Genomic DNA, 25124 nt, shown 5'->3' with positions numbered 1-25124 from the left:
ACTTGAAAAGAACATAGACAGCTCAGCAAGACTGTTAAGAAACCATGAGCAGAACATCCAAGAAATATGGGATAACATCAAGAGACCAAATTTAAGAGTCATTGGGATACAGGAAGGGACAGAGTTTCAAACCAAAGGAATGAGCAATCTATTCAATGAAATAATACGAGAAAACTTCCCAGACTTGAAGAATGAGACAGAATCCCAAATCCTAGAAGCCTACAGGACGCCGAATGTGCAAAATCATAAGAGACCCACACCTAGACACATTATAATGAAGATGCCCAACATACAGAATAAGGAGAGAATTTTAAAAGCTACAAGAGAAAGGAAGCAGATTACATTTAGGGGTAAGCCAATCAGGATAACAGCTGATCTTTCAACACAGACTCTGAAAGCTAGAAGATCCTGGAATAATATATTTCAAACACTGAAAGAAAATGGGTTCCAACCAAGAATTGTGTTTCCAGCGAAATTAAGCTTCAGGATGGAAGATGAAATTAAAACCTTCCACGATAAACAAAAGTTAAAAGAATTTGCAGCTAGAAAACCATCTCTTCAAAACATCCTCGGCAAAACATTACAGGAAGAGGAAATGGAAAATAACAATGAAAACCAACAGTGGGAGGTAGGACAGTAAAGGGGGGAAAAATAATCAAAGAGGAAAACAAACCATGTTTAGTAACATAAATAAACAAATATGGCTGGAAGAACAACCCATATCTCAATAATAACCCTAAATGTTAATGGCTTAAACTCACCAATTAAGAGACACAGGCTAGTAGAATGGATCACAAAACAAGACCCAACAATATGCTGCCTACAGGAGATGCATTTGATAGGAAAAGACATACATAGGCTGAAGGTGAAAGGTTGGGAAAAATCATATCACTCATATGGACTTCGGAAACAAGCAGGTGTGTCCATACTCATATCAAATAAAATAGATTTCAAGCCCAAGTTAATCAAAAGGGATAAAGAGGGACACTACATACTGCTCAAGGGAACCATACACCAACAAGACATAACAATCATAAATATATATGCCCCTAACAATGGTGCAGCTACGTTCATCAAACAAACTCTTCTCAAGTTCAAGAGTCTAATAGACCACCATACAATAATCATGGGAGACTTCAACACACCTCTATCACCACTGGACAGATCTTCCAAACAAAAGTTGAATAAGGAAACTATAGAACTCAATAACACAATTAATAACCTAGACTTAATTGACATATATAGAATATACTACCCAACATCAAGCAGTTACACTTTTTTCTCAGCAGCACATGGATCCTTCTCAAAAATAGATCACATATTATGTCACAGGGCAACTCTTAGACAATATAAAGGAGTAGAGATAATACCATACATCTTATCTGATCATAATGGAATGAAACTGAAAATCAACGATAAAAGAAGGAAGGAAAAAGCATACATCACTTGGAGAATGAACAATAGGTTACTGAATGATGATCAATGGGTTATAGAAGACATCAAGGAGGAAATTAAAAAATTCTTAGAGATAAATGAAAACACAGACACAACATATCAGAACCTATGGGACACATTGAAAGCAGTTCTAAGAGGAAAATTCATTGCTTGGAGTTCATTCCTTAAAAAAAGAAAAAACCAACAAATAAATGATCTCATACTTCATCTCAAAATCCTTGAAAAAAAAGAGCAAAACAACAGCAAAAGAAGTAGAAGGCAAGAAATAATTAAAATCAGAGCTGAAATTAATGAAATCGAAACAAAAGAAACAATTGAAAAAATTGACAAAACTAAAAGTTGGTTCTTTGAAAAAATAAACAAAATCGACAGACCCTTAGCCATGCTAGCAAAGAGAAGAAGAGAGAGAACTCAAATTACTAGCATACTGGATGAAAAAGGCAATATCACAACAGACACTTCAGAAATACAGAAGATAATCAAAAATTATTTTGAATCCTTATACTCCAATACATTAGAAGATAGTGAAGGCATAGATAAATTTCTTAAGTCATATGATCTGCCCAGATTGAGTCAGGAGGATATAGACAACCTAAACAGACCAATATCAATTGAGGAAATAGAAGAAACCATCAAAAGACTACCAACTAAGAAAAGCCCAGGACCGGATGGGTATACAGCAGAGTTTTACAAAACCTTTAAAGAGGAACTAATACCAATACTTTTCAAGCTACTTCAGGAAATAGAAAAAGAGGGAGAACTTCCAAATTCATTCTACGAGGCCAACATCACCCTGATACCTAAACCAGACAAAGACACTTCAAAGAAAGAAAACTACAGACCAATATCTCTAATGAACCTAGATGCAAAAATCCTCAATAAAATTCTAGCGAATCGGATACAAAAACATATCAAAAAAATTGTGCACCATGATCAAGTAGGATTCATCCCTGGGATGCAAGGCTGGTTCAATATATGGAAATCAATAAATGTTATTCACCACATCAATAGACTTAAAAATAAGAACCATATGATCATCTCGATAGATGCGGAAAAAGCATTCGACAAAGTACAGCATCCCTTTATGTTCAAAACTCTAGAAAAACTAGGGATAACAGGAACATACCTCAATATTGTAAAAGCAATCTATGCTAAGCCTCAGGCTAGCATCATTCTGAATGGAGAAAAATTGAAGGCATTCCCTCTAAAATCTGGAACAAGACAGGGATGCCCTCTCTCACCACTTCTGTTCAACATAGTTCTCGAAACACTGGCCAGAGCAATTAGACAGACGAAAGAAATTAAAGGCATCAAAATAGGAAAAGAAGAACTTAAATTATCACTATTTGCAGATGACATGATTCTATACCTAGCAGACCCAAAAGGCTCTACAAAGAAACTATTAGAGATAATAAATGAATTCAGCAAAGTGGCAGGATATAAAATCAACACGTATAAATCAAAGGCATTCCTGTATATCAGCGACAAATCCTCTGAAATGGAAATGAGGACAACCACTCCATTCACAATATCTTCAAAAAAAATAAAATACTTGGGAATCAACCTAACAAAAGAGGTGAAAGACTTATACAATGAAAACTACAGAACCCTAAAGAGAGAAATAGAAGAAGATCTTAGAAGATTGCTGGGAGCCATTAGCCAAGTAGGTATGACAATTTCCTTGCCAGCGTACCCCATGTTGCTGACATGTTGCAGTGACATTGAATGTAAGTGACCTTGCTCAAGGACCAAGGCAGATTAGGGTGTTCCCGGTTTTAAGATAATCGTGTTTAGGGCGTTCCTGGTTTAGGTTCCAGGTTTAAGGTTTAAGATTATTCCTGCTGGGAATAGGGCGTATCCTGCTGCCTGAGTTCCCCTTGAGTTCTCACGGGATTTAGACAATATATTTTGGAGATAGAAGCCCAGTGGAGGTGGATTTGGGCAGAGAACGTGGATTTGGGAAGAGAACGTGGATTTCCCCAGAACGTGATTGTAGACGGCTGGTGTGAGTTCGGGAATAAAGAGTTGCTGTTTGAATCTACAAGCTGTGTGGTGGCTCGTGATTGTGTGCCCAGCCAGACTGCGGCATTTGTGCCCAGCCAGACTGCGGCAGAAGATGGAAAAATATACCCTGTTCATGGATAGGCAGAACTAACATCATCGAAATGGCGATATTACCAAAAATTCTCTATAGGTTTAATGCAATGCCAATCAAAATCCCAATGGCATTTCTTGTAGAAATAGAGAAAGCAATCATGAAATTCATATGGAAAAATAAAAGACCCACAATAGCAAAAGCAATGCTAAGCAGGAAGTGTGAATCAGGCGGTATAGCGATACCAGACTTCAAACTATACTACAGAGCAATAGTAACAAAAACAGCATGGTACTGGTACCAAAACAGGCGGGTGGACCAATGGTACAGAAGAGAGGACACAGAAACCAATCCACAAAACTACAACTATCTTATATTTGATAAAGGGGCTAAAAGCATGCAATGGAGGAAGGATAGCATCTTCAACAAATGGTGCTGGGAAAACTGGAAATCCATATGCAACAAAATGAATCTGAATCCCTTTCTCTCGCCATGAACAAAAGTTAATTCAAAATGGATCAAGGAACTTGATATCAAATCAGAGACATGCCATCTGATAGAAGAAAAAGTTGGCTACGATCTACATACTGTGGGGTCGGGCTCCAAATTCCTCAATAGGACACCCATAGCACAAAAGTTAATAACTAGAATCAACAAATGGGACTTACTCAAACTAAAAAGTTTTTTCTCAGCAAAAGAAACAATAAGAGAGGTAAATAGAGAGCCTACATCCTGGGAACAAATCTTTACTCCTCACACTTCAGATAGAGCCCTAATATCCAGAGTATACAAAGAACTCAAAAAATTAGACAATAAGAGAACAAACAACCCAATCAACAAATGGGCCAAGGACCTGAACAGACACTTCTCAGAGGAGGACATACAATCAATCAACAAGTACATGAAAAAATGCTCACCATCTCTAGCAGTCAGAGAAATGCAAATCAAAACCACCCTAAGATACCATCTCACTCCAGTTAGATTGGCAGCCATTATGAAGTCAAACAACAACAAGTGCTGGTGAGGATGTGGGGAAAAGGGTACACTTGTACATTGCTGGTGGGACTGCAAATTGGTGCAGCCAATTTGGAAAGCAGTATGGAGATTTCTTGGAAAGCTGGGAATGGAGCCACCATTTGACCCAGCTCTTCTCCTTCTCGGTCTATTCCCTAAAGACCTAAAAAGAGCATGCTACAGGGACACTGCTACATCGATGTTCATAGCAGCACAATTCACAATAGCAAGACTGTGGAACCAACCTAGATGCCCTTCAATAGATGAATGGATAAAAAAAAATGTGGCATTTATACACAATGGAGTATTACTCTGCATTAAAAAATGACAAAATCTGTCGCGACCCCTTGCCCGCAAGGAAGACGCAACTCAGGAATCTTCTTTCAGCAGTTTATTCAGGCCCTTGATATTTCTTCTTCTCTCTCTCAGATGCCCCTCCCAGCCTTAATAAAGCATCTCAAGCCCCAATGCAAAGCTGCCATGTGGAGCTTTCTCATAGGGTGGTGAAAAACCATGCGCCAACTCTCCCAAATAATGAGTTGTTTGTCACAGACCACAGCGGAGCCAGCGCCATCTTGTAATGGCGACCATAGTCTGCAGAAACGGCAGAAGCGGCTCACCACAGTTCCCCCTTTCTGTTTTCTTAAAACAATACAGGCGAGAGTAGAGGTCCTATCCCACTGTGCAGAAGTGGCTGCATAGTATGGCTCAGTCCTAAGGAGGGCCCTTCCCCAGATCTGAGGCCATATCAGCCTACGCCTTTTTTCGTGGGGCGGGGCGGGGCGTGGACGCGTCTAACCCGCATGCAATAGGACATGCTCTCCTTGAGGTCCACGTCAAGGATCACTCAAGTGCAGTGCTTTGCCTCGCATCCTGTATCGTGACGATGGTGGACGAAGGGGGATAGCTGAGGTTGAACTGTGGCTGTTTATAACGACAAACAAGTTGACAGCACCCTGAAAGAAAGGCACGGACTTTAAGGCGATAGAAAAGCACTAGTGTGGAAACCCATCTGCGTGCAATGGCAGTAAGACCGGCAGAGTGCAAGGGCTTTCCAACACTAAGAGAATAACAAGGAAAGTCATGTCGATCCCAGTGCAATGTTATAATAACTTGGGGTGTAACGACCATGTCAAAGGTTTACTGTTTAAGATGCGCAAGCCAGACTTGAGGTGAGTTGCCATTTTCTAAAGCTGCAAGAGCTTGTATGATCATAGCCTTATCGTGAGCACTGCGGGCCTTAAGGCGACAGAGAAACCACAAACAGAGGAACATACCGAAGCAACACATTGCAAAATGCTTACCTTTACCCACTCTTTGAAGAAGGAAAAAGCAGAAGATATCCAATCGGTGAATTGACCCAAAGTCACAGGATCGACACGGGTACTGTTCAAGACAGCTATCTGGGTTAGTTGAGACTGGATCATGTCTTCCGCTGCCATGGACCAATTTCCAGCCAAATATTCACCAATGATGCAGGAGGCATTCCTGGAATCATTAAATCTGACAGAGGTTATGCATAAATGTGCACGTTGATCAATACAACCCAAATGTACTAGGTCAGACAATTCCTCAACTTGAGCTTGAAGCAGATCTATCCTTTGATTAGCAGCCAAAATCCCAGATAGAATGTGTTGATTAATTCTACTTTGAGATTCAAGTATGGTGGATGTTTGTTGAATAACCTGATTAATAGTGGCAGCAGTTTGTACCTGGCTGGCCATGGCTATTCCAGCTGTAACTGCTGCAGCAGCAGACACTGCCACAGCTGTCACTATAGCTGCTGTAATTCCAAAATCTCTATGGGCTCTAATCAGTTCAACAATAGGAAAAGACTCTGGATCTGCAGTAACCGGGATCAGGACAAAGGTTGGAAATTTCATAACCATTGCCCTAGTCTAGGATCCATTCCAACACTCAGACAAATAACAGGTAATATTAGAGCAATTAAGCATCCCCTGTGATGTATCATTAGCCAAAAGAAACAGGAACGGAGATTGGAGACAGACTGCAGTGGAGGGTAATGTAGCATTAAATAATTGTGAATTGTGTGAAGTAATTTTAAGTCTCCTACCTCTCTCCGAGTCTTGGGTACTGCCAGAAACATTAAACAGCCAACTTTGGACTCCTAATATTTCCCTGGGGAAACACAAGCGCGGACTAGACTAGCCCAATCTGAGGGAGTCATGCAAAATCTAGTAAGTCCCTCCACCTGAGTGAGAGTGAAAGTGGCATCTATGCCATAAGTTCGGACAGATTTTGCCAAGGTTTTAATTATCTTAAAGGCTAAAGGCTCATGATATTTTCCCCTGTTATTGTCCTGAAATACAGGGTATGCAAGTCCCATATCTGTATTAACTGTCCTCCAAACTTGTGCATGAAAAGATCTCCTGGAACCTTGGCTCCCCCCCCACATACGGAGGTGGGGCAATCGGCACCATATCTTCTTCTAGATATTTTATCTCCTCCTCCTCAGAGTTTTGTTGACCGATGTTAACTCCCTTCCCCTTCTTACAGTAGGCCTGTGTGCCTTGTGTCTCCTTTTTCTTCTTTTTCATTTTTATCTTATGTAGTTGTCGTAACAATATATCAAGGTCCTCAGAACTCTCTGAGTTGCTTGTGTTCTCAGGCGTTTTTAATTCGGTCAAGTCTGGGTAGAGCCTTCTCCTATTTTTATCTTCAGGCTCTTTTGCTTTCTCATTACTGTTACTTTTAATATTCTTTGCCACTTCACTACATGATCCTTCAGATTTTTCCTCATGCAGTTGCTCAAGAATAGCTTGACCCTCACTCACAGCTTCCTGGCATTTACCATCTGTTATACATCCTCTAACTAACTTCCAAAGTGGTATAATGTCACCCTCTAAGGTGCCTTGCTTATGAGCGAAATCTAGATTTTTCCCTAATTTGTCCCAGGAAGGAACAGTAAGGCTGCCCGAAAATGCAAACCACGGTGCAGCGATATCTATCTTCTGTAAAAATCTCTGTAAAGTACTATGTTTCACTTCCAGGCCCTTGGAACGTAATAGGCCATCTAGGGCCAGGGGAAGCGGACTTGAAGATGCGGCACCCATGACACAACAACAAAAGAAGCACAAAAAACAAAAGCGAAATGACACAACAAAAGAAACACAGAAAACAAAAGCGAAAGTACACAGTGCAGCTGCAATAAAATGTAATGCTCTCTCTTTCTTTACAGAGGAGCTGCCCCGCTTTGGTCGTGGATCCCACTTACCTGGGATTAACCCCGCTTTGATTGCGGATCCCACTTATTGGGATTAACCCCGCTTTGGTTGCGGATCCCACTTACCTGGGACTAACCGGTGCACCACCCCTGACTGCTGAAAGTTCTGGTTCCCGGGTTTCGGCACCACTTGTCGCGACCCCTTGCCCGCAAGGAAGACGCAACTCAGGAATCTTCTTTCAGCAGTTTATTCAGGCCCTTGATATTTCTTCTTCTCTCTCTCAGATGCCCCTCCCAGCCTTAATAAAGCATCTCAAGCCCCAATGCAAAGCTGCCATGTGGAGCTTTCTCATAGGGTGGTGAAAAACCATGCGCCAACTCTCCCAAATAAGGAGTTGTTTGTCACAGACCACAGCGGAGCCAGCGCCATCTTGTAATGGCGACCATAGTCTGCAGAAACGGCAGAAGCGGCTCACCACAAAAATCATAGAATTTACAGGGAAATGGATGGCATTAGAGCAGATTATGCTAAGTGAAGCTAGCCAATCCCTAAAAAACAAATGCCAAATGTCTTCTTTGATATAAGGAGAGTAACTAAGAACAGAGTAGGGTCGAAGAGCATGAGAAGAAGATTAACATTAAACAGGGATGAGAGGTGGGAGGGAAAGGGAGAGAGAAGGGAAATTGCATGGAAATGGAAGGAGACCCTCAGAGTTATACAAAAGTACATACAAGAGGAAGTGAGGGGAAAGGGAAAAATAATACAAGGGGGACAAATGAATGTCAGTAGAGGGGGCAGATAGAGAAGAGGGGAGGGGAGGGGAGGGGAGGGGGGATAGTAGAAGATAGGAAAGGCAGCAGAACACAACAGACACTAGTATGGCAATATGTAAATCAATGGATGTGTAACTGATGTGATTCTGCAATCTGTATATGGGGTAAAAATGGGAGCTCATAACCCACTTGAATCAAAGTGTGAAATATGATATATCAAGAACTATGTAATGTTTTGAACAACCAACAATAAAAAATTTTAAAAAAAAGATTAAAATAATCCAGAGCACATTCTCTGACCATACTAAATTTCAGTAACAAAGAAATAACTAAAACCATATGCCTAAAAATTAAGAAACACTTCTAAGTAATCCATGAGTCAAAGAAAAAGTCATAATGGAAATAAGAAAATATTTTGAATTGAATGGCTCAAATATTATATATCAAACATAAAGCAACTCATAAAAGGAAATTTACAGCCTAAAAATGACCAAATTTAGTTTATCTCAGGAAGGCAATGTGATTCAATTCATTAACAGATTAAAGGAGAAAAATAATACGATCACTTTAATAAATGCAGAAAAAGCTTTTGATGAACTTATGCAGTCATTGAGAATTTAGAAATGAAAAAAAATTAAACTCTTAGAAAGCATGAAAAGAAAAAGATTAAAAACACAGCAAACCAAAAAACTTCTGGAGGGACTGGAGTTTTGGCTCAGTGGTAGAGCACTTACTTGCCTAGCATGTGTGAGGCACTGGGTTTGATTCTCAACACCACATAAAAATAAAATAAAGGTATTGTGTCTGTCTACAACTAAAAAAAATATCTAACAAAAAACTATTTTTTTTAATGTCTGAGGATTAGAAGGGAAGAAACAAATCTGCTAGTATTCACAGGGAATATGATTCTGCACATAGAAAGACTCTTTAGAATTAGTGAGATTAGTAAAGTTGGAGCAAATAAAAAAATCAAGTTAAAATTTTTCATTGTATTTTTTATACCAGTGACAAAGAGCTGGAAAATGTATTTTTTTAAGGGACAGCATTTATAAGAATAACAAAAGATATCAAATTGTGTTGGGGTGTAGTTTGATGGAAGCATGCTTTCCTAGTATGCTTGAGGCCCTGGGTTCCATCCCCAGTAGTTGGCGGGGGAAATCAAACACATGGGAATAAATATAACGAGATGAACAAAGCTTCTGAATTGTTTCCTGTGGCTCTTATAACAAATTCCCACAAATTTCGTGGTTTATAACAAGAGATTTATTCTTTCAAAGTTCTGAAGGCTAGAAATCTGAAATCAGTATCACTGAGTAGAAACCAAGGTAATGGCAGGTCCCCAATCCCTCTATCAGCTCAATAAGAAATCCATTTATTGTCTTTTCAACTTCTGGTGGCTGCTGGAATTCTTTGGTTTGTGGTCTCCAATCTCTGCCTTCATAGTCAAATAGCCTTTTCTTCTTCTGTATCAATCTCTTTATGTCTCCTCTATAATGACACATACAAGCCCTAAACAATAAAATAATAAAACAGGATACTCATCTTAAAATCTTTAATTCTACCACATGTACAAAGACTCTTTTCCAAATAAAGTAACATTTATAGGGACAGGGATTCACACATAATATCTTTGGACGTCATTATTTAGTCTACTATAGCCTTTGTGGATTAAAATTATAGAAATATAGTTATTAATGGCCGGGCACAATGGCACACGCCTATAATCCCAGAGGCTTGGGAGACTGAGATAGGAGAATCACGAGTTCAAAACCAATCTCAGCAATGGTGAGGCACTAAGCAACTCAATGAGATTCTATCTCTAAATAAAATTCAAAAAGTCCTGGGGATGTGGCTCAGTGGTCAAGTACCCCTGAGTTCAATCCCTGGTACCAAAAAAAAAGAAAAAGAAATATGGTCATTAATGAGAATTAAATAAGCAGAGGTGTACTCAAACCACGTACATAGCCTGGAAGACTCAATGTTTAGCACTGTCAATTCCTATATTCATCTACAAAATTAATACAATCCCAATAAAAATCTCAGTAATTGTGCAACTTGACAAGTTGTTTCTAAAATTCCTATATAAATTCAAAAATCAAGATATTCTTGAAGAACAATGAGCTGCCCTGCCAGATATCAGGGTTTTCCATAAAGTTACATAATTTCTGTTAGTCAACTTTTCCTCTTCTGTGACTAAAAGATCTGAACAGAGCAATTTTAAGGAAGACAAGTTTATTTGAGGGCTCATGGTTTCAGTGGTCTTGGTCCATAGAAGGTTGGCTCCATTCCTCTGGGCTCGAGGTGAGGCAGGACACCATGGCAGAAGAATGTGGCAGAGGAAAGCAGCTCATGTGATGATCAAGAAGCAGAGAGAGAGAGATCTCCACTTTCCAGATACAAATATATACCTCAAAGCCACACACCCATGTCCTACCTCCTCCCACCACATACCACCTGCCTCCAGTTACCACTCAATATATCCCATCAGGTGATTAATTTAATGATTGGGTTAAGGCTTTCACAGCCCAATCATTTTTTCTCTAAAATTTCTCCCATTGTCTCAGACATGAGCTTTTGGGGGACACCTCACAGCTAAACCACAACAATTGCTGACAGTGCTGAATTGGTGCAGAGATTAATAGGCAAACGAAATCGATCTGCTCTTGTAAACATTTGGTATGAGAGGTGACACTGCAGAGAAATCGGGAAAGGCTGGGTTTTTAAATAAATAGTGCTGGGAAATAGGGTATCCACATTTCAAACAGATAAAGTGAATCCCTACCTCACCCCAAACCTAAAATCAATTCTAGGCAAATTGAAAATCCAAGGAGTTTTAGAAGGTACTATAAGAGAATATGTTTGATTTATGAAGAATGATTTCTTTCTTTTTTTTTTCTTTTTTCTTTTTTTCTTTTCATTTATTTATTTATTTTGGGTACTAGGTATTGACCCCAGGGGCACTTAACCACTGAACCACACCCCCAGCCCTTTTTTATATTTTATTTAGAGACAGGGTCCCACTGAGTTACTTAGGGCCTAGCCAAGTTTTTGAGGCTGGCTTTGAGTTTGTAGGCTTTCACCACTGTGCCCAGCAAGATTTATTAAACAAGTATATTAGGTTCTCAAGGGAAACAGAACCAACAGAATATATTATAATTTATAAAAGTGGATTTACTATATTGACTTTCAAGATCAAGCAAATAGTACTACAATGGCTACCTACAGGCCAGAGAACTCGAGAAACCAGTAGCTGCTCAGTCTGGAAGCCTTGGAACAAAAGGGACTGATAATGCAGCCCCAGTCTGAAACTGAAGGCCTGGAAGCTTCCTGGAGAGTCACTTGAGGCCCTGGGTTCCATCCCCAGTAGTTGGCGGGGCGCGGGAGGTGGGGGATCAAACACATGGGAATAAATATAACAAGATGAGCCTGCCTTCAAAGGCTGAGGACTCTGGAGTTTGATGTTAACAAGTATTAAAATTATACCCACAGAAGAAGGGTCAACTCATGCTTGCAAGTTGGCCCCTTTGGATTTTTCCTTCCATCCAGACCCCCAGGCTGCAGATGGTGCTGCCGCATTCAGGGTGGGTCTTCTCACTCAGTTCACTAACCCACACACCAATTATGTTTGGAAACACACTCACAGACACACCCAGAACTATGTGTTTTACCAATTTTCAAGGTTTTCTTGACCCAGTCAAATTGACAACCAAGATTAACCATCACAATTCACATAAAAGTACTGGTCATCCCACTTGAATCAAAGTGTGGAATATGATATGTCAAGAAATTTGTAATGTTTTGAACAACCCACAATAAAAAATTAAAAAAAAAAAGTACTGGTCATGAAAGGAAGAGGCTGACAAATTTGACATATTATAACTAGGAAATTGGGCCAGGTGCAGAGGCACACACCTGTAGTCCTAATGGCTCAGGAGGCTGAGGCAGGAGGATCACAAGTTCAAAATTAGCCTCAGCAACTTAGCAAAACACTAAGCAACTTACGTGAGACTTGTCTCAAAATAAAAAATAAAAAGGGTGGGGATGTGGCTCAATGGTTGAATACCTCTGGGTTCAATCCTTGGTACCAAAAGTAAATAAGTAAATAAGGAATTGGATTATACACTTGCAAAATATTTAAAAATAATAAAATAAAATTCAGAATTTCTATACATTACAAAAAAGAGAATGAAAAGACAAATCTCAAAAGAACACATTTGCAAAACACATAATAAAAAATGGAATACAGAATATGTAAAGCACTCCTACAAATTAAACAAAGATCATCTAATTTTTAAAACTTACTTCAAAAAAGCACTTGCTCAGACATCTCACACAAAAGAAGTCAAAAACATGAAAAAAGGCTTGTAATCCACTATATGTCAAAAATTTAAGTCTTATCTGTTGAATTGAAATTTTTGTCATTACATGGTGATGTATTAAATCTTGTATCTGATAATATTTTTAAATATTATCATGGTAAAATATATAACCATTTTAAGTGTACAGTGGCATTAATTACATTTATAGTGTTATGCAGCCAAAACCACTATTTATTTTCTTATCATCCCAAATGGAAACTCTGTACCCATTAAGCAATACTACCCACCTCTCCGCTCTCCAGCCCCTTGCTAACCTCTAATCTACTTTCTGTCTCTATGTATTTGCCTAATCTATGAGTTTCACATTGGTGGAATGATATAATAATTTCAATTAGCATAGTTTTTTCAAGGTTCAACCATACTAAGAATGTACTTATTCATTTTTATTTTTTTTTAAAGAGAGAGAGAGAATTTTTTAATATTTATTTATTTTTTTTTTTAGTTTTCGGCGGACACAACATCTTTGTTTGTATGTGGTACTGAGGATCGAACCAGGGCCAAACGCATGCCAGGCGAGTGCGCTACCGCTTGAGCCACATCCCCAGCCCTATTCCTTTTTATGACTGAATAATGTTATATTGTATGTGTATGTCATATTTTGTTTAGCCAAGAGATTAGCCCTAGGGTTGCTTCACCTCTTAGCTATCGTGAGTAATGCTATTCACATTAGTATACAAGTATCTGAGTCCCTGATTTTTATATTAGTGGGTATATATCTAGGACTGGAATTGTTGGTCCACATAATAATTCTGTGCTTAAACTTTTTGAGGAACTGCCAAAGTCTTCTTCTCAGGAGCTGCACATTTTAAATAATAAGATATTTTTACTTAAAGTCAACCTTATCATATTACTGTAGCTCCCAGCTTCCCAAGAGCTAGGTTTTGACTAGAATGAGAAAATGACAGGGTGTACATTTTCTCATCCCTTCGCATCCAACTCTTCAGTATATTTTCAATGTGTTTCCTATATTCATTGTTATCATTACCAACATATTGGAGTCTACTTTCTACTTTCCATTCTTTCTTATCACTTTATAATTGTTATAAAATTTTAACACATATATTTAACTTTACAAGGTCCAAAGTTATCATCTCCTTCCCACATAATAAAAAGGGCTTTAAAATATATTAACTCTGCTTACACACTCCCAAGTTATATTGTTGTCTAACATTGTAGTTAGACACAAATTGTTTTATAGCTCCTCAAAATTTTACTGTTTTAGACAGTTAATGCTTTGTGTTTACTTTTAAAAGTTTCCTTGCTTACCATTCACATTTGTTGCATCTCAAGCTTTTCTGTCATCATATTCCATCATCTCAACATTTACCTTTGGAAGATTCTTTAATGAGAGCCCCAGTTATTGTTCATCAGATAGCATATTTTACCATTATTCTTGAAATTTGTTTTTATAAGTTATTTTCTATCCTATGGTTCTCTTTTCTGACTACAAATGGGAAATAAGCTTTTTAATTGTTGGTTCTGGGTATTACTTCTTTGGCTGCTTTAAAGATCTCTTTTATGTTCTGTATCTATTTGTAAATGCTGCTTTCTGGGTTATTTCTTCAAGCCTAGCTTTCAGTTTACAAATTCTCTCTTCTACTGGGTCAGTTTATCCATTCTAATTGCAATTATTATTTCATTGTTTACTTCTTCCTGAAATCTGCCTTATCATTCTTTTCATTTGTTTTTTATCATACATTCCTCTTATTGCTTCTGACACAATTTTGCAGTCTTTGCAAATTTGACTATATTATTTGTCATTTCTTCTCTCACATGTGACACACTTATAACTTTGGATATTAACTTGTTTCTTAGAATACCTGTGGGAATGCCTTGATGCTTGTGTCTAAAGAATACTCCTCCAGGAAGGTTTTGGGTTGGTTTTTGTTAGAAACATGGGGACACTATCAACTCAGGATCATTGTAAAATAAATTCTCAGTTTGAGACTTTTAATGACACACAAGTAAGACTTCTGCACAAAATCTGCATGGTAACTAGCTGTGGTAAGGAATTTCTCATGGGACACTTTTCTCCCACTCAACATTGAGGCCTGCACTTTTTCCTTATATCCATCTCTGAAGTGTTTTATTTTCTAGTTTACCAAAAATGTTAAATCCTACTCTGCTCAGGCTACTCATTTTTGTCCAGCTGACTTGCAGACCTAAGTGTACTGTAAACAGCATTATTATAACTTTTTTCTTTCAGTAACTATACTTGTTAAGAGTTTGATCAAGTCCTGACCCTATCTGCAGATCTCACCCAGGAGAGACTCGTGGATGGATGCTCCTCTCCAAGTGCAGCCATCAGCTTCAGTACTTGTTACTTTCTCGTGTTTTCTTTTTTTGCTTCTGAGAATTCCTTTAAAAAAAATTTTTTTTAGTTGTAGATGGATACCTTTCTTTATATGTGATGCTTAAGATCAAACCCAGGGCCTCACATGTGCTAGGGAAGTGCTCTACCACTAAACTACAACTCCAGTCCTGAGAATTCCTTTTTTGACAAATCCCCTATATAATTAAAGACCATCCCCCCCCATGTTTATCCATCATTGTTTTCTGAGATAATAAGTTTCTCAAGTTATTTAGTCTAGCATACTGCCAGACATTTCTGTTCTACTTTCCCACATATATGTGCTTTTATGCATAAAAATGGATAAAGGAGATTTGTCAACCTTACTGAAAAGATGTAAAAAGTTCTGGCAAGAAAAATCACAAGTCAGCTAGTTTCAGGGTGATGGTAAACAACATGAAATGGGTAATGAAAAGAGAAAATGTATACATGCATATGCAATGTATTTATTTGTATGTATGTTCATGTATTTTTTTACTATTATTTTTAGTACTAGGGATGAGTCCAGAGGTACTTTACCACTGAGTCAATCCCTAGCCCTTTTCATTTTGTATTTTTGAGACAGGGTCTCCCTAAGTTGCTCAGGACCTTGCTAAGTTGTCGAGGCTGGCTTTGAACTTGCAATCCTCCTACCTCAGCCTACCAAGCCACTGGCATTACAGGCATGCACCACCACACCCAGCTGTTCATATATATATTTATATAAACTATGCACACTTGAATAACTAGAGACTTATTACTAATGTATGTCTTTCCTTATTATATATGTATATATCTATATTAAAGTTGATATATGTACACACACACAACTTTCCCCCTCTTCTATCTTCCAGTTATTCCATCTAACATTATAAGACTTTTATAACAAGGAACATTGTGATCAAGCAAGGGTAATATCATAGAGATGAATAGGAAACTTGTAAAATTTATGCCCTCTTGGGAAGAAGATAGGTGTTGTCTACAACAGGGAAGTAGGTGTGTGTGAAGAAGAATCATGACAGTCTTTGTTCTTCTTTGGAAACTTAACATGGATACAAGTGTAAGTGTAGATACTGAGTATTGTGAAGGATGAACCATGCTCAACAATATCTGCTGAAGATTCTGTACTGTTCTCATTCTTGTACTCCATACTTGTCCACATAAATCCAATTGGATTTCACCAATAAGAGGCATTTGTACACAATTCAGAAAGTAAAGAAAGGTAAAGTATTCTCCAGTGGTACTTGCAATCAGGCTAATGGGATTTGTCAGTCGTTTCCAGGCACTTTTCTGAAAACCACTCACACTTGGTGCTGCAGGAGCCAATATCACCCATGGCAGGCAGCTTCCTATAATCCCTACAGTGGCAGATTTCATACTGGTCTTCCTGATCTGCATTTCCTCAAGCTTTCTAATGGTCATAGAAGACCAAAGTAATGGTTAATTTGAATTGTCAAGTTGATTGGATTAAGAGATGCCAATGATTAAGAGGCTTCTGGGTATGTCAAGGAATTACTGTCATGTTGGATAGCCAACTGAAATGAAGACCCTCCCTAAGCAGCATCACCCAACAAAGATAATAGCATGGATGAAATAAATTTGGAAGAACAAGGAAGCAGCAGCAGATGGAAGTTCTATTCTTCTTGAACAGGTTCTTGATTGCTGCTGCGATCATCTGAGGATATCAGACTCTCACTTCTTCACTCTTCGAAAGCAGACCCTGCCAGTGATTCTCCAGGGTGTTTCCAGAAGCCTTTGGTCTCAGACTAGGGTAGAACCATTGATCCTTCTCATTCTAAGGCTTCAGCCTCTTGGACTGTGCAATTACTGGTTCTTCCAGCTCTCCAGTCTGCAGCCCACCATTGTGGACTATCCAGCCAACCTAATAAATCCCCTTTTTATAATTATACTTCCTGTTGATTCTGTTCCTCTACAGAACTCTAATACATCTCCCTAAAAAATTCTTTCCTACTGAAAATTCCCTCAGAGAATTCTGATTTCTTGATCAAACTCTTAACAGGTTGTTACTGAGAGAAAAAATAATAATAAAATGTTGTTCATTAATAAATAGCAAGGTCAGCAAGTGTTTTATTATGCAAATACTATTGCAAATTCTTTGTGCATAGACACTGAGAAATATGTTGTTTGCTTAACCAGAGTCCATTGTTTTGCCTGCATTTCTCAGATACCCAATGTACCCACTGTGCCTAGAACACTGACAGTACAAGGTAAAAGAATGGAAAAGCAGGATTTGGCTGTTAAATTCTGTGAAATGATTTCCACTTAAATAATGATTTAAGCTTTAAGGCACTCTATTTGAGCACAAGCCAAGTCAAGATTAGGATCTTTTTTTAATATTTTTTAGTTGTAGTGGGCACAATCAATATCTTTACTTTATCCATTCATTTATATGTGGTGCCGAGGATTGAACCCAGAGCCCCAGACATGCTAGGCGAGCACTCCACTGCTGAGCCACAACCCCAGCCCCAAGATTAGGGTCTTTAATTTTAAAAATAATAAAATTAAAAATCAGCTCTAATTTTCTAATAGGATGACTGTCAACATTTTCAGAACTGCTCTGACTTAGTTTCAGCATACTCAGTTCAAAGGAGTTGAGAACCATTTACTAAGGAATATCACACTGATGGGAAGGTCAAGTTTTGGAGAACCATGCCTAGAGTCCACTAGCTTTTCTCCATTTTTAGGAACTTGTCACTTTCCTTTACTCTTGTCTCCTTTTCCATGAAGAACTATGAATGTGCAAACCAATTCATTATTGTTCCTGCTGAGAAAAGTTCCTAATATTTCATTTAAGTTCCTAATGTTCTGTCATTAAAATCAATTCTGTATTTGGAGTCTATTTTCCCACTTCAATTAAAGTAACCCCCAATAACCACCAAAAAAAACAAAGACTACATATGTAAAGAAATTTCAGATTTAATTTGTTGGATTTGTTCAAAGAAATGCTTTAATTTTAATAACACATGGGTCTCCAAGTTAACAACTAAGAACAAAGATGGAAATCCTACAAAGATGTCCCACAGTTCCTAGATTTCTACATAGCAGCAGTGAAAGTAAATTAATTTTTAAAAAATCATTTTATTCAAAGAATTAAAAAAATTAAGAAAGCAGGAGATAAAATTCAAAGCAAATAAGCTTGGTACTTCAAAACAATTCTACAAACAAAATGTGATTTTTTTTTTAAAAGCCCCCTAAATCAAAACTGTCTAGACACAGACAAGTCTAACAGAAAGAAACTCAAATATAATACAATTTTATTTCTCTTGCCTAGAAATTAAGTCTTTATTGTCTCAGATATTTTCCATTTACTGGAGGCATTATGTGAAGACAGTGGATCAAGTTTTCTAATGGGTTGATGTCACACGGACCTCGCCATAGTAAAACATCAATGACTGAGGCCACACTGGAATAAGGACAACAAAGTTACCTGAAAGGGAGCTATTGCCAGAAACAAACTGCAGTGATTCTGATACATCTAGTTCTCTGCAGCCTGGGTGTTTATCTAGAATTAATGAATAGCAACTTTTGGGTCTCACGAATGAAAAAAAAAAATGTGTAATTTAAGAACAAAGGGGTTGGTTAGTTATGGTTTGTCTTTTAGGTATAACAGATCTGAAATTCTCCATGAATATCATACTATGTGCTTTGGAATTCTGGCAATTTTCCTCCCATGATCTTGCTATACTTATCTCCATCTCAAAACACACAAAGCTGAGTGACAGAGGTAAAAATCCCAAGTGTGCACAGCGTTAAATTTTTTACATGTTTATGTTTTTTTTAATACTTGGGTGCTTCTAAATCACTTGGTATACTGCATTAATTAAAAACGTGGAAATAACACCACTTGTTTCCATTCAAATTATGTAAAGAATCTTTTTAATTTTATACAGAGAAGCAGAATGATAGGTGAAAAGAAAAAAACTCTATCCAGAGGGCACTTCTCTAATTGTTTAAAAAGCTCCATTTTTTAGTTCCATATTTTCAATTACACACCCAAAGTTCATATTCAAGATATCCTGAAATATAAAAAGGAAAATATGGATAAAGTAGCAGCAGTCTCTACAAGAAAATACATAAGTGGATCCTGGAATTCAAGTTAATGAAGCATGTTAATGTAAGTTCACAAAGTATGTTTCAATCTTGGAAATAATTTCCTGTATACATGCTCACCAAAGAGAATGATGAATTCATTTCATCACATATATAGCACCTGGGAAGGGGTCAGCTTTTAAATGACTCATATTCTGATAACTCTTCTGTACATTAGCACAAGATTAGTTTCTGTTTCCAGGATGGTCATAAGGTTAAATAAAGCTCCTATATTATCTTAAAAAATGAAAGAAGCACGTTTACCTTCAGATGATTGAGAGAAACTTAGCCTTTACTTCTTTCCTTCATCCAAAAAAATTAAAGAAGTATTTTTTTTCCAAGTGCCATTTAATGAAAAGTGCCCTCTTAACTTTTAGGGATATTACTTCTTGGCCTTCAGTAAGGTCTCAGTAAATACTGATAATCAACTGCAAAGAACTGAAAGAAAACTGTTCACTTAGAAGTAAGGTTGAATTTTACTTCAAAAGGATAGATCTTAGAAAACATGATTCACGCTGATGAGGCAGTCTTAGTTTCTACAGAGTCAGAGCACAGGAGAGAGAGGGAGAGTCCACAGACTCTACTGAGTGGGTAGACCCAATAGCACATCTGTCCATTCCAACCACCCTGGTCTCCTGCAAAACTGAGCAAGTGCTGTGAGCACTGGGGAAAGCATCTAGCTTGCTGTATATAAAATAATTCTGTAAAGGGAATCTTTGTTCTACAATTTACAGATTCCCAGATACTACTTAGATTGTCTTGTCACTCATTTACCATATATATATAATATTATATATTATATATATAATATATATCCTTCTTTTGCAACTATGAATTCACTTGAAATTTCTGATTACTGCAAATCCTGAAAATCTGCAACAGCTTACTGCAAAAAATTTAAAGTGACTTGAGAAAGTATATTATTTATGGAGTATGATATCAGAAAGAGTATCCAGCATTTGTTTTATCTAATGATCCTTTTTAAAACAACTGGGAAGCCAGAATACAGAAATGTGGCTTTTGATAATATTTATGCAATCATTTCTTATTTTTTAAAGTTAATTAGTAAATGTTCAGTGTCACTAATGTTTACTAAGAACTAAAGTAAAACAATGTCTATATTTCTTAGTACAATACAATTTTTAAAACAACTACATACATGTATATGCTTTAAATATTGGCAGATTGCTTCAAAATGAAATTCTTAGCAAAAGTTTTTGGTAATCTATTCACAGTTCTGGCTTAGAGTCACTGAAATTACAAGTCATAAGGATGAAATGACCAATTGGCTCAGAAAACTGAACATTCGTTTCAAACAACACAAAACTGAAACAAGCAACAACCCTAACCCCTCCCCTCACAAGAAGTATAATTTAAACAAATACCAAAAGTTTTATCTAGGCAAAAACACATTCAACCACAGAACATCCAAAAAGCTAACAGGATCATTTCTATAATCATTCTGAAAACTAGTATAGAAAGCAAGGTAATTTGAGAATTTCTAAGATGTTCTCATTAACCATTAGTTATCGTATATTATGTAACATTTCCACATGAAGCTATTACATACTTACAAGTTAATATGGCATAACTTAACAATCTTGCTAGCTAACTATAATTTTAACCCTGGATATTACTGGTTTGAAGCTAATATGATTAGTCCTATTAGTTGTCATTGTCCTAGATTTAAAGACAATGTTTAAATTCATCAAGCTAGGGAGATAACTGAAATGTTTATTAACAATCTTTAAATATAGTGGGTAAAAACAGATTTATATGTTAAAACTTCTAAACTTGAGACTATTAACAGTAAAAACTGAAATGTGTTTCTGTGGGTAAAATACTGCCTGTCATTCTTGTACACAAAATTTACTAAATATGTAGATCTCACAAAATGAAATATCTTTACCATTCTCCTCAATTTCTTTGGCCTTTACAAATTCAACGTGAACTATGAATTCTTTTTCAATAAATACTTTTCAATGATTTTGTGCTTTTTTCAGAAAAATCACTTAATTTGTAGCATATAATAACTAGGTAACACCAGTCTTTCTCTTTTATTGCTATAGAATATCCTACATATATATCTACATATATATATTTTTAAAAAAGATAAGAGAAAGAGCTGACCCAAAGGACTTAAAATATGTTTGTAAAAACAAACACTTCAGCTGGTTTTCCTTCTTTGAAGAGTAATGAAATAAATGTCAGAGGAATATTACCAATGACCCTCAAATAGGCTCCTTTTCTCCATCCTCAGAACTAACTCAGGACAAGAGACCCGGATTTAAAAGAAGACAGTATCACCTCAGAAACAACCTAAGAAAACTTTCAAAAGAGAAATAGCCCATCTGCACTCTACCCTGTGTCAGTTGCCTCTGAGGAGCAGGAACACTTGATTGTTTTTCATCTGCATGTTAATGACTCTGTATTGTTTATAGCCTGTGATTACAGCTCACTCTGCACATGCATTTCATTTCTTATAAACATTATATATGATATGCCCCCAAACTTAGACCATCATTTAAGTAAACAAATCCACTCAACTCACAGCACCCATGCCTTTCAATGAACCTAGCTACTCTTCTCCAGTGACAAGTCTACCTGGGGACAGACATTTTTTGAGAAGGAAGATGTAATTTTAAATGACCTGCACAGCTTATAATAGATAGTCATAAAAAAAAAAAAAAAAACCGTTGACATAGTTATAACAAACTAAAAAGAGCTGACAACTTTTTTTTTCCTCTTATATTTATCCTATGGTATATGTGATTTTTAAAGTGGAAAAGTTGACTCCAAAGTAATAATTATTTACTGGGCCATGTGTTAGATGTCCCCTGACTAAAAAGGGCCCACTGGGTAACGGCATATGACTGAATTTAAACTTTAAATGTACTATAAGAAAACTTTTTATATAAAGAGCTCCTTTTGTAGAATACCTTTTTCTGAAAAACACATTTTTTTAAATAGTCTATATTACATTGGCTTTAACTGGGTATGCTCACTTATTTAGCCTTGCCTCACTGCAAGACCTTTTATGTGTTAAAAATTAATTTATAAAAACATTTAAAAATCACAATATTAAATGGGGTAGAGAGCAAGAAGAGAGAAAAGGGAAACAAAATCATGTTTGGAAAATACCACTTCATCCTTCAATTTGGTTTTTGATACTCAGTTTAGAACTTACCCTAGCTTGGAGTATTTGTGTATGGAGTGTGATTTGGGGTACAAATCACAGCCAGACAGAAGTAAGTTCTGGAATTCTATTACACAGAAAGTGATGACAGCCAACAGTACCAAACGGTATAATTCAAAATAGATACAAAAGACCACTCTGATTGTTCTTATCACACAAAAAAAATGATAAATGTTTGAGATGATGGATAATCTAAGTATCCTGAGTTAATCATTTTACAATATACCAAAACATCACACTGTACCCCATAACAATACACAATAATTATGTTTATGTCATGTATGTCAATAAAATAATGCTACAAACCCATACACGTGTCAAATGCTGCCGTACCAAATATAAGAAATGATATAATACATATACTAAAACTAGTACGCTTACAGAAAATAATCTTATAAACAAAGTAGGTAAATACAGCTATAGCAGCTGTATGTGTTTGTGTGTGTGTGTATGATGTAAATAGTGACCATATTTTATTTTTAAAAACAATGAGATCCCTAGTCTCCATCAATGATTCCTTCCAAATTACCTCAAAATATGCCACTTCTTTCTCTACCCATCATGCACAAGCAGTGTTTTATACTTCTCTTGTAGCAATAATAGCTATCCAAAATCCTAACCTCATCAAGAAGTTCAAACACAAAAAAAGGAAATAAAAGACTGAACTTACTCGAAATTATGCTAAATATTTCACCTTCACAATTTAAAAGTGAGTACTTTTGAAAGAGCTTAACCAAAACATAAGCACACTCTCCTATAGCCCTCAAGATCTAAACCAAAAAACTCTGTGAAAAAAATTTTAACTCACATTTTTGGGGTATCTAACTAATATTCTACTTTAAATATTTTAACCCAAAGTGTCAACTTCCACTTGTAACCGCAACCAGCTGAAGACATCTTACACCACTTTATTTACATCATCTTCATTCCTAAATAAATTTCAGGGTAGAACACAGAAAATACAGAGGAAAAAATCTAGGAATACTAAATATGATGCCCTTTATTTACTAATATCAGTGTAAAACATAAATTTTTCTTAGCCTAGCCTACCATACCCATTTAAGAGCCAAAGACTTGCAAATCTTCTAAACGATTTCAGAGAATTTCCAAACTGACACTAAAGGTTTATTAGTTTTATGCAACAAGGCAGTAAAGAAAGTCAAAATTAACTGTAGGAAATTCTTTCATGGGACAAAGTTGAAAAGAATATTGAATATATTGACAATCTGAAACACTTGATAGCAGCTCTGTTGTGATTTCGAGAACAAGATACAAATATGTCATTCAACAGTTACTTTAAAAATAAAGATTATAAACACAGGAAATAAAAATTTATTTTAGATGAAAAAACAAGGAGTGGGTTACCCAACATCCTATCTTCAAATTTAAAATCACGTTATCAATTGTCCAATTGTCCAAAGCAATTCAAATTTAAAGTTTGTGCTATAAAATTGTGTACATGTGTTCTCTATAAGTGCATTGGAGAACATCAATGCACTACTATAATATTCTGTTGCCTAAATCACCTCCACCTACAGATAACGGATAAGTATGAGAACTAAGGTTAACTGACCTTAGATATAAATCCCACCAAGAAAAGTTTTAAGCCTTTAAGTATTACAGTTTGATTTAAAAACAAAATAGAAACAAGTTCTGAAATAAATCACAGCATCTTCTGTTTATATATAACTTAGCAAAACCTTCAATAAACATCCAAGTGTTCACATATACTACCACTGGATTTAGAAAGCCCAAATAAATGCACAACTCTATGATTGGTCTGAATGAATAAATGCACAGTAAAACAAATGCCAATTATTTTTAAAATATACAGTCCTCTTAAATTGAAGTGGGGGACCCATAAATTCAACACCCAGCATTCTTTAAAGAAAAAGACAGCTAAAATCTTTCCAATACAGATTCCAATTTAGATTTCATTATTCAAACTCCCCCACATTTTACTGGAAAAATATAAGAAGCAATTTCACAAAAATCACAAATTGAGTGGAATAATTATAACTGATATATAAATAAGAATTTACTAAAAAAGGCTTCCAGGGGGGTGATATCTTAAATCAAAGCTTTCAATACAAAAGGTGTCTTGTGTTGTTTAATCTTCCCAAGTTTCAGATGCTTTTTACTCGACGGTTACAGATTTTGCAAGATTCCGTGGAAAATCAACCTATTAAAAGAAAAATAAAAAAATAAAAAAGAGCAAGAGTTGAGAGATTATACAGATTGAGAAAAAGGGGTTTGTTATAAGAAAACTATTTTTGTTTAGAGCTGGGTGTGGTGACACATGCCTGTAGTCCCAACTACTCAAGGGGCTGAGGTGGGAGGATAGATTAAGTCCAGGAGTTCAAGGCCTCCCTGAGCAATGTAGTTTCATATATATATATATATATATATTTTTTTTTCATTTATATATATGAAATTACATTTAAACTAATATAATATTTAAAACATTATATTAGAAAATATAATCATGTAATATGTCTTGAAAAAAAAAAAAAACTGAAATTTAAAAGTGCCAGCACACACAGAAAGAGTTAATTACTCTGGTCCTCTATAGAGGTGGTAACACACTC

At 36.5% G+C, this 25124-nt stretch overlaps 1 protein-coding gene across 2 annotated transcripts in view; it reads right to left on the bottom strand.

Annotated features, from left to right (window-relative positions):
- Positions 1-18151: 18151 nt before the first annotated feature.
- The window catches only part of Gfpt1 (glutamine--fructose-6-phosphate transaminase 1), a 69233-nt gene continuing 62260 nt past the window's right edge, over positions 18152-25124 (bottom strand). For both annotated transcript variants that reach the window (XM_058575064.1, XM_046432290.2), the window contains one exon: positions 18152-24718. In XM_058575064.1, coding sequence (XP_058431047.1) covers positions 24674-24718 — 45 coding nt within the window. In that variant the 3' untranslated portion in view covers positions 18152-24673. The remainder of the gene's footprint in view (positions 24719-25124) is intronic.

This window comes from Marmota monax, unplaced genomic scaffold (assembly GCF_021218885.2).
Source record: "Marmota monax isolate L192 unplaced genomic scaffold, Marmota_monax_Labrador192_F-V1.1 WCK01_AAM20220418_F8-fsc00106, whole genome shotgun sequence".
In the NCBI taxonomy this organism is placed as follows: domain Eukaryota; kingdom Metazoa; phylum Chordata; class Mammalia; order Rodentia; family Sciuridae; genus Marmota; species Marmota monax.
The sequence above is the reverse complement of the archived record's forward strand: the minus strand, read 5'-3'. Positions and strand labels throughout refer to the sequence as shown.